Source organism: Gossypium hirsutum, chromosome D12, assembly GCF_007990345.1.
Source record: "Gossypium hirsutum isolate 1008001.06 chromosome D12, Gossypium_hirsutum_v2.1, whole genome shotgun sequence".
Taxonomy (NCBI): domain Eukaryota; kingdom Viridiplantae; phylum Streptophyta; class Magnoliopsida; order Malvales; family Malvaceae; genus Gossypium; species Gossypium hirsutum.
Window position 1 is genome coordinate 4008601 of NC_053448.1, and position 11433 is coordinate 4020033.

The window sequence follows — 11433 nt, forward strand, 5'->3', positions numbered from 1 at the left end:
GCGTTTAACGAGATACCAATTTTGGGCGTCGCGAGGGTGCTAATACCTTCCTCGCGCGTAACCGACTCCGAACTCTAATTTTCTCTGGACTTTTACGTAGACCTAAAACTACCTCCTTTTTTTTAGAAAAATTTAAAAAATAAATTTTTTTTCTAAAAAGAGAATTTATTAGGTGTCCGATCACACCTAGGAAAAAAGATCGGTGGCGACTCCTTTTTCTAATAAAATCGAGATTCAGTTTTCAAATTTGCAAGAATTACTTTGACAAGCGCTTGTGCAAAGAAATTTTTAGGTTGCTACATTTTTATTTGATTTTTCACTTTCTTTATAAGTGAGGAATACATTAGATTCCATATTTTCTTCTTCTTTAGCTGCTGCTACATGATTTCTCTCCTCCACCTTAGGAGTGGATCTACACTCATAACTAAAATGACCATATTTATGGCAATTATAACATTGTAACCGGGATTTATTTCCTTGTTGAAATCTACCTCTACCTCGGCCTCGAACTCCTCATCCATGACTTGATGTCTAATATTCTTCACTTGTTTAGCCTCTACCATATGATTGATTGCCTCATCCACGTGTTCCTCGTCCACCTCTATTTCTACCTCTATATCCTCCACGGTATCCTCCACGATTATTTGTACCTTGTCCAAAACTATTGCTAGCTCCACTTTCATTGAAGGACAGCTTGCTTTGCAAGACTTGCTCCAAATTTTCAGCATAATCATTTTGTTTGATTTTATGCTCATGGGCTTGGAGGGAACCCACAACTTCATCGATTGATATTTGTGACAAACCTTTTGATTCTTTGATGGCAATAACAACATAATCAAATTTGTGTGTCAACGACCACAAAATTTTTTCCATTGCTCTTACGTCATCAAGTGTTTCTCCATTCCTTTTCATTTCATTTACCACCGCTTTCACTCGGGTGCCATAATCATCAATACTTTCTTAAACTTTCATTTTCAACATCTCAAATTCGCCTCTAAGGGTTTGTAAATGTACCTTTTTGGCCTTTTCTGCTCTTTGAAGGGATTTTTACAAAATTCACCACGCTTCTTTTGATGTCTTCGCATTTGAAATTTTTTTAAAGGTTGATTCATCAACACCTTGAAAAATAAAGAACAACACCATCTTATCCTTTTTACGAGCTTTTTTTCAATACTCTTTTTTCTTCATTTGTCAAAGCCGCTTCAACAGCTGCATTTTCGAGCTCGACATATCCTTCTTCGACAACATCCCAACAATCTTGAGAAGCGAGCAAGGTTTCCATTTGGATGCTCTAATTGCCATAATTTATTTTTGTTAATTTCAGGATCTACGGTTGAATTATATTTTCCATTGTGACGTCGACACGAACCTAGCTCAAACATGAGTTCTATCATCCCTACCTCTTCTATCTTGTGAACTAGTAGAAACATTTATTTCAAACAAACTTGGATTTATAAGGATATTTACTCATACCTTAGTTTCCATGAGAATGGATAGAATACCTGTGTTGATCAGCACCACTTGATCAACAACTTATCACTTTCTTCATTAGATGAAGTAGGGTTTATTTCATCCATGTTTACGTAAGTTTCTTCATCAAGATTTTTATTATCAGTTTTATTGAGTAACTCTTACAACCATAAAGAATTATCTTCATTATCAAGCGTAGCTTCCTTCATTGTTTCAACCCATGCATTTAAAGGATCCTCCTCTTCAAAAATATTATCGAGATTTATCAAATTAAACCCATCTCTAACTCTTTTACACTTTTTCTTTTCAAGCGTATAAGCTTCAACTTCATATTATAATGAACATAAAGTAATTTTTGAAGCTTTTTGTGTTGTAGCCTATGTCTCTTCTTTGTATGAATCAAGCTAAATGTACTTCAACTGCACTCACAATGTGAAGATGTTTGACTCAAAACTCTAATTGCAATATGCTAAGTTGAGGTGCATAATTTCCATAATGAATTCGCCGGTCAGCTACATATAAAATAAGTAATAAAATATGATTCTTAAAGTATCTATAAACATATCTTCAATATCTACACAATTATAAATATTAAATTTATTTTTACTAAGATTAATCTTTGAAATTGTAACTTTGAGCAAATGAGGTGTCAAAAGAATCCACTTTATCTCAATACAACTACAATTGAAGATAAATAAATTAGTTATCACATGAAAATATGATAATTCATAAGTTTCTTTAAGATGAGTGTTTAAATTCATACATGATTCATTGCTAAAATTTGATTATTCAAGTTAAGCTCTATCTTTAGTATAACATTTCTAATGCCTTCTCTAGTTTCCTGAAACATATGATTTGTGGAGTTTCCTTGATACAGAAACATTAAATTTAAGAAATATCTTATATAACAAAAAATATATATATATATGATAAGGATATAAATAGAATCCTTTTATGATTTACAACATTTAATTTTTTTTCAAAATGAAAACATACAAATCAATCTAAAAACGTCAAATTATATACAGGGGATTGTTGTGCGATTAAGATGAAAGAGGGTAAATTACTTTACTAAAAAATCACATTAGGTTTAATTTATGGGAAAGATTAGAAGAGTTACAAACGGTTCCACTTAAAACTTAACATCGTAGATAGAATCTTACTACAATGTAATTTAATAGCACAATATGTAACTACAACTATATCCTAAAAAATATTGAAAGATAAATAAAACAAATAAAAACACCAAAAATTATAAGTATATTTCACTGCAAAAGATAGAAATGGAAAATTATAAATAAGAGAGAAATTACCTTAACAATCTTATATTTTTTTAGATATGAAATTGTGTTATTTCAACAGAGATTTATCAAATAATGATGTTTAGAGTTTAGATTCACAAAGGCATCGATATTGAAAAAAGTTATGCCACTTTGACATTTGCTATAAATGCAAATTTTTGAGGAAAAAATTGGAAGGAACACTATGGAAAGTTAATTCCTAAAACGCATCAACATAAAATAAATTTCCAGACATTTGTTCTACATATTTGGAATAAGATTGAGACAAACAAATACTCATATAAGCAACTGCTGTTGAAAGTCGAAACAATAACAGAAAAACAAAGATAAAAAAACACAAAGCTGCCTTCTAACACCATGAAGTAACACAAGGTTATTTGGATCAAGTTGTCAGCCCTTCCTGATATGTTGTGTCATACTCAATGTTGGAATGTGTCGTAATGCTCCAGCTGCGGGCTGTTGCGGTCTTGTACCACAATTTATCAACTGTTATGGCGATACGTAACGGGTTGCAATTACACACTAGTATTGTGCTGATATTGCAATTTGATAGTGTTATTTTTCATTACGACACAACCGTTACATTGCGTTGTGGCAGCAATTTACCCAAAAGCTATTAAGGGTTCAGCTGAAGTTAAAGCCATTAACGAACACTCCAGAACCACAATGTTTGAACAATTTCATGGTAGGTAAAGCAGTTGATTAATTGGACGGCAGCCATTGCATTTCTCTCATAAAAATGTGGACTCGCCCTGCCTCACCTCTGTTTCCTTCATAATCGAGACTCGAAGATACCTATGGCGTGATTAGTAGTACTGGCTAATAAAAATAATGATGATGATGCAGAAATCAGCTTCAAGTTCCTAGCTTTGTGATTAAAATAGGATATATGGAAGGTTAGAAGTATGGCTAAAAAAATTGTGGGTTCTATTTCAGGTAATGGGAAACTTATCTGATGAGACCTTTAACATGGGAATAAGTTCCTCATCAAATGCATATAAAGTTGGAATTAGGAATCTAGATATATATTAGGGATCCAAATTGAACCCAAAGTTTAATCTAGGTATTCCACTAAGTCGCCCTTTAAAACCTAACATTCAATATATTTACAATTTGAAACTTAAATATGCAACCCTCTTCACGTATCTCACTCTAAAGCCCTTCATTAAGCGAGGGGGTGCGGGAATCCAACATAGATTTCATCTCCTACCTTCACCTTTATCCAAGTCATTTCGCAAAAATTATATCCTTCGTTAAAAAAAAAAACAGTTTTGACTTCTGAGCCACACAAATAGGTTCCAACACCAGGCATTTGAGACAAACAAATTGCATTACGTATTCATTCTTTGCCATCAGCACACCATTATTATAAACAACAATGGCATGGGTAATCTTAACTCTCCACCACCACTAAACAATCAAAGTTATTAGGCAGCATAAAAAAACAAGTGGGCAATAGGGAGTAGAAAAATTAAATAAATGAAAAGGTATGAGATGCCTTTAACCTTTTGACCGAACAACAGGGATTTTAGGTAAGGATGTGGACACCAACTTGCATCCATCTTTTTCCTAAACCAAAAAGAAAAATGCAAGACAACTCATAATTGTAGAAATTCCAGCAGTTAGCATTATAACTTACGTCTCAATAACTGTTTTTTTTCTTTTTCACATCAGATAACGGAGAATCAAACTGAAATGACAGCTTTTAACATGGAAGCTTTGAGGGTTAATGCGTTTCTGGATAATCATGTTATTTCATCATTTACAAGGGAAAAAAAATGCATATAAATGTCTGATGATTCAATGTTCACTCATATTGGATAATATTTTTTTTCTTTTCAGAAGAAGGTTGTCAAGGTATTACTTCGGCAAAGCTAGACTATTTGCATACACTGCAGATGTTAGTGGCATTGAGGATCTCAAGAGCATCACGATGCTAAGGATGAAATATTCAAAATTGAAGATCAAAGAGATGCAGCTTTATACACCTTATCTATATAGAGATGGAGCTTTATGTACTGCACTTGAGCTTCACCTTCACCTTGCATTGGTCTGGCAATATAATCAGAGATACCATCTGCCATCTGATAGTGTACATTTGTTAAAGTTAACTAATAAAATACAAGAGTGTTGGATATGCACTAGCAGATTTGATAACGAAAACTTTGTGATGGTAAGAATTAAGATGTACCTTTCTTCTAGGACACAATCGGCATGCTTTCCTGCCTGCTAAATCCATTGCTTCAGGCCGAAAATTGAATGGTGTCATCCCTGAAGCATGATACAACTAATGATAGGTATTGCTTTTTTCTGTTTATCAAAGAATCCATCTAAGAGCTTGCATTGCAAAACTGTGAAACAGGTTAGTTCATATTCCAGAGAGCATTGTTTCTAATAATCAGAGTAAGCAGTTTCACATTGATGTTCAAAGAAACCTGGATACCAATGTTACAACCCTTGGTTAATCTAAAACTAGGACAAATACACATTGTTGCTACGCTTGAAAACCAACAAAAAGGGAATGGACATAACAATTCGTAACATCAAACCAAGCAAAATACTATCGATTTGGTCCTAATGTAACAATTATGGCCTCCAAAAGAATTACCATTTAACCTAACCATACAAAATCAGAGGTAAGATGTGCTGTCCACAATCAACATGAAGTAAAAACCTATTACAACCTTTTCTTTTTGGTGAGTGATTCCCAATCATTAGATATGATGAGTTCATCATCCTCATCATCAACATCAAGCTTTTCAAGTTGGTTTTGATTTCTACTACTTTCATCAGGAAGACCTGAATGATCTGGAATACTGCCTTTGGAAACCTCAGACAGTTTTCTTTTCTTCCCAGTAACATTTTCAGCCGACTCAGAAGTTTCCTGAATTTCAACATCCCTCTCACCCTCCTGAATCTCCTCCGTTGACAAAGCACTGGATGTACTTTCACCATTCCCAATAGGCTTATTACTGTTCTTATCCACAGGAGCTTCAACCCGTCCAGAGAGAAGCATTCCATCAGGTTCCTTCTCCTCATCAAATTCTTCCCTGTGAGCATGAAGAGTATTTTTTTAAAGAAAAATTGGTCTTCAGATTTGAGGACAAATGTCCCAAACTCAGGAAAACAATAGATGCAACTTCAATAGACATTAAAAGCATCATTTAGGCATTTCCAAGCTGATTGTATTGCAATCACAAAAAGAAAACTAGAAGAGGCATTCAGAAATGAAGTCTATATCAAATCACAACTTTGGGATCAGCCCTTACCCTTCATAATTGAATAATAATAATAAGATGTCTAGCCTAATCATATAATTAGACTAAAAAGGATTTTGGTTTAGCTAAATAAGTTAGACAAATAATTTTCATGTTTTAGCCATGAGTATGGTACAAATGCCAGGAGAAGATGTAACAATTATGCACACAAGTAATACCAAACAAGAACACAGGCGATAAATGAAAAATTAATTTGATGAAGCCAGTCCAACATTCAACACATATTCTTAAAAAGGCTTCCACAAAAATAATAGAAAATGGATTTTAATTTTTTACATTAAGGTTATCAACATAAAGACAAACCTATGCTTGATATTGATCCTGCATGAGAACTCCTGTTGTAGATCCTCTACGGTAAGTACAGTCCCACTAATAACTGGAGAAGGCAGCTCTGATAAGGCCTGTTAAGTGAAATAATTCAGAGAGCCAAAGTGCAAAAGAAAAATTCCTGTACTTTCCAGACACACGTTTTGCAAAAAGGAAAACAAATTCATATTAATAGTTTTTATGTTTTTGGAGCAAGGGAAGAAGAATTTTACTTTCTCAAGGTTTGCAGCATAAATTGCTACCATATCCTCTTCAAGATCTTCACCAACTTCATAAATAATACTTGCTCCCGACATAATTACTGGAAAATTCATGCCAAGTTTGGCTTTAACAATCTTTTCAACAAAATCCCTCAACTTAGAATGATGAGTGTTAACCTCAAGCGATAGTGGTGTCTGTTTATAAGATATTAACCGTGAGCAAGTAAGAGTTCAAACATACAAAAAGAAATCATTCAGATACGTGTTTTAGATATACCTCTGAACAAACATAGCAAGACTTGTTAGGTTCGTAGGGTTCTACAGGCATTAGAAGCAACTTTTTTGAAGGATGTTCCAGACAATATGTCATCCTACATTGGCATCCAAATCAGGTTAAGACCACACAATTATCATAAAAAGAAATTTGCATTAGGAAGCATGGGATAAGAACTATAATTCCTGGCAATAACAAGACTGCTATAGATTACATCAAACTAAAACGAACAGGAAAACCTGTGCTCAATACTTGAGATGAACTGAACTAGATAGTTACTTCGTATTTAAATGCCTAAAAAACTCAAAAAGAAAACAAATTCAATGAAGAATTACTGAACTAAACCTGTAATTGTTGCTATCCTTTTTTAAAACTTTAATTGCTTCAATCACGATTAATCCAGCTATGATAGCATTTGTCGTTGCCACAGCATGCACAATATTACCAGCTATTCCTTTAGCTTCAAAAAGACTATGTAAAGGAATCCCAAAAGAAGAAGCCCTAATATTTGCAGCAGCAGTAACAAATTCCACAGCCAACTGATCATCCTTATCAAAAGTCAGGTTCCCAATTTCCTGTCAAATGGTAAAATAAATCAGTATACCTTGGTCAGAACTAACAACCAATCAAGTTTTCAAAAGCAACAGATTAACATTGACCTTTTGTCTCTTCGAGAAAAATAATCTCAAAGACTCGTAGAAAACTCTTGAATTCTCGGCAAGGCTCCATACATCTTGAGGATTCTTCAAGCCCAGAGATGCCATGGCAGAGACATCTTCTGTTGTACTACCTTTTTCTGTTTTTCCATTCTCTTTAGTTAGTTTATCAGGAAAGACATCCTTACTATATATAGGCCACGGTTTGTTACGGTTTTTCCAAGTTTCTTCATTAGACAATGCCACTTCTATGTTATGACCAAATACATGATCATATATTCTTCTTCCATATTGTTCTATATCTTCGCCCTTTCTACATTCAAATACATCCTCAGAATGTTCAGACAAGTTTGTAGCATCACTAGAGCGCACATTCAAATCATTTTCCAGATTCTTGTCCCCAAACAACTTTGCAAAAAGGAGGTCCTTTGCCCACACAATACAATGAACAAACTACAATTCAAAATTTTTTTATTAGAACCTGTCATTAACAGTTTTCCTGGTAACAACTAGATTTAATCATCGTAATAGTAGTTAGTGACTACTGGTTACTATGATAGAACCAAATGAACTCCCACCCTAAACCCATCCCAAAGAAAAACAAACAATAATTACCTTTGAGGGAGTGCTCGTAATTGTACAGACAGGATAAGTCTTTGGGGCAGGTTTTGCCTGACACTCATAGCACTCCGTTTTCCCCTTCAAATGTACAGTAACCTGCACCAAGGAGAGTTATCGTTATACAATACTATCATCATTAAAACATCAAAAACACACAGATTAAAAGCATTAAACGTAATCCAAAGCCAAGGGAAAAAAAAGGAGTATCAACATATAGCATTTATAGATAGAAAGAAGTTGATAACAGAAAGAAAATACAAAACTCGTTGTTCAAGTCAAATAACCAACAGATTTGGTAGTCAAACACAGGCAGGAGTTCAGAACCTAAAGCAAACATAAGATTATGTTACTAAACAAGTAGAGAAAGCAAAATAATACACACACTTGATGAACTAGAAGTAAAGGTACACTTTGATATTTATTAAATAAAATTTAATTGCTTAATACTCTTTCTTTCACTATTGAACAAAACAGCTTTTCCGCCAATGGAAGAAAAAAAGAACTTTTCAACCATATTTTAGAGGTACCTCTCTGCATAGATAACATTTGCATAGGACCTATTTGCAATAATGTTTTATGAAGCCTTCAATAGAAGGTACCGAGGGAAACAAACTCGGTGCAAATAGAAACTATGATGCTGCTCGTATATAGGATAAAACAGATCACCTGTTCTAGGATTGAGTTCCTTCAATAAGTAACTATTTGCATAAAATAGCGGAACTTTAGATTATAGGTTATATAGCATGTAAACCAAAGCAAATTGTGTGAATTTGTAGTTGCACAATGAAAAATTAGATGAAAGCATGAATATGAGCAACCTCGACAGGCAACCTAGGTAATCGACAGGCAACCTAAGTAAGATAAGAATGGGAACATATATAAATGCTAGACATGAAAAAACCTAAATTACCTGTCCCAAGAACCCTGTGGTCCCACTTTCAACCAGTGGGACATCAGCTGCCAAGCAAAGACGGTTTACATGGCGCCTTGCATCTAAGTTATCAAGCCCATTCAGAACAACATCAAACTCTTTATAGAAATCAACATTAAAGCGAGACTCCTTAACATTTGCATGGTATGGTGTAATGCTTATGTTGGGCCTGAATCTTAAGACCGCATCTCGAGCAACCTGATAAGAAAACATTGATGAAATACAAGTCATCGAATTATAACTACCAATGCAAGAAAACAAGGAAAAATGCTTGAGGATGTGCTTGCCTTGGCCTTAGACTGCCCAACATGGGATTGTCGAAACAAAAATTGTCTATTCAGGTTGCTGACTTCAATAGTGTCCATGTCAATCTACAAGCATATGTATTTAATTGCATGAACAAAAAATTCCAGAAAAGGAAAAAGAAAACACTGGTTCAAACCCACATCATTGACTTGACCTCAAAGCACTTGGTGAATAACATAACAAATGAAACAAACAGTTTTACAGCCATAAAAATACAAGGTCAAATGCTAACACCTGAGCGCAAGCTCCAGTTATACAAAGATTTAAAACGAAAAGAAGAAAAAGTATGTATAACCCGAAAAAGAAAAACCCTACTCGTCACTAAACAATGCGGAAAGTGAAAACAGAGAAATTTAAAAAAAAAACATTTTTTAAGAAATTAAAGAAAAAGTCAATTGACTTACTATATGAATATCTTGAAACCCAGAAAGAGCGAGAGTCTTGAGAAGCTCACAACCAATACCTCCTGCCCCTACCATAAGTACTTTCGCCCCCTATAATTTTTTTTTTTGAAAAAAAAAAGAGTTCAATTATAGTTAACCTAAAAGCCTTTATATTGCTTTTCTTTTTTGGAATACATTAATTTCGTACCTTAATGGCGGATATTTGTTCTTCAGAAGCCATTTGGGAAGTCAAGCCAGAGGGAAAGCAAGAAGAAAGATTCAGAAGAGAGAAGCAACGAAGAGTGAAATAAAAGCCAATCTTTCTTCTTTTTTTTATTTTTCACCCTTTTTATATATAAGGGAGAGAGAGAGAGATGAATATGACAAGGAAGTCTTCGGCATTTTCTGGGGCTTATGGGAATCGAACACGAGACGTGAAGAAACGGTTCAGGCCCTCAGGAAACTAAATGGCCGCCATTAGGAAAGTTCCTCTAAACTACTGAAAATAAAAGAAAGTTCCTCTAAAGTACAGGAAATAAACGGTTCAGGCCCATTTTTTACTGTTGCCCTCTCTTCTGCTGTATGTTAATGGGATTGTTTTGTCATAATAATTATAATTATAATTATCAAATAAATATTCAAGTCAAACCAATTGAATCAAATTAAACATGCCTGAATTCGGTGCAAATGAATAAATCATTTAAATCTTGTCGCTTCAATGGTTAATCAATCGATTGGTGAAAGAAATTAATTTTTTAGGGATAATTCAAGAATCACTTTTTAGGGTTTGTTTAATAGTGGTAAAAATAATATTTTTAACTTAGAAAAAATTTTTGGAAGAAAAATTGTGCCAAATAAATTGTCATTTTTAGTGTTTAATTATTTTTTCATCCTTCCAATAAATAGTATTTTCTTTTTTTGTGCTTAACTATAAATGTGTTAAAATTATTAATTAAAAATGAAAAAATTTAAAATAATACAAATGTGTTAATATCCAATTATAAACATTTAATGGTTATACTTAAATATTTAAAATATAGTTCATATATTCTAATTAAATTTTATAAATAATTAATATGTATTGCTTAAAAATATTTAAATTTTATATTTCATATATTAAAATATTAACAACAAGTTATAATAAATTATTTTTTATATTCTTATTAAAATATAATAATATTAACTAATTTGAAATGGACATTTTATTTCTTAAAAGTACTTTTTGACAGTAATGTTAAACACTCAAAACTTAAACCAAATTTTTCAAAAGCACTTCTCCACGAGACTTTTTAAAAACACTTTTCAAAAGTATTGCTAAACTAGCATTTAATGTGTTACATTTATTTTTAAAATGTCAAATTTTAGCATCTGAATTTTAATATTATTTATCAATGTGATATGTTCTTATAACAACGTTAAAATTTTAAGAATGGAAGAAGAAACTATTGTTGATTCTTATGTATGTTTATGTGAGAATTCTAATGAAGCATTTTGTCTTTGATCAATATTTTTTTGAGGTAAAATTGGTTCACAATGTTCTTCAATCTCTGTCAAAAAAGTTCTTTATAAAAGTCACTATAACTCAAAAGGTTAAAGATTTTATCACTCTCAAACTTAACAAGCTTATAAGTTCACTTGGAGCTTTTGAAATGAATTTAAAATAATCAACAATGAAGAAGATGAAAG

At 33.0% G+C, this 11433-nt stretch overlaps 1 protein-coding gene across 1 annotated transcript; it reads right to left on the reverse strand.

Moving 5' to 3' along the window:
• Positions 1-5159: 5159 nt before the first annotated feature.
• Positions 5160-10221, reverse strand: LOC107945020 (SUMO-activating enzyme subunit 2). The gene is made up of 11 exons (XM_016878828.2): positions 9956-10221; positions 9769-9858; positions 9346-9429; positions 9038-9256; positions 8122-8223; positions 7510-7959; positions 7196-7425; positions 6854-6947; positions 6589-6771; positions 6353-6450; positions 5160-5821 (listed from the first exon to the last, which is right to left on the reverse strand). Exons 1-11 carry the CDS (start codon positions 9986-9988, stop codon positions 5449-5451), a joined length of 1956 nt encoding a protein of 651 aa, XP_016734317.2. The 5' UTR covers positions 9989-10221; the 3' UTR covers positions 5160-5448.
• Between the last annotated feature and the right edge of the window lie 1212 nt (positions 10222-11433).

Coding starts and splice junctions, on each gene's coding strand:
- LOC107945020 (XM_016878828.2), bottom strand. CDS start 9,988: ATGGCTTCTGAAGAACAAATATCCGCCATTAAG. Junction 8,224..9,037: donor CCACAGGGTTCTTGGGACAG/GTAATTTAGGTT, acceptor TCCTTGGTGCAG/GTTACTGTACATTTGAAGGG. Junction 6,948..7,195: donor AAGGATAGCAACAATTACAG/GTTTAGTTCAGT, acceptor ATGCCAATGTAG/GATGACATATTGTCTGGAAC.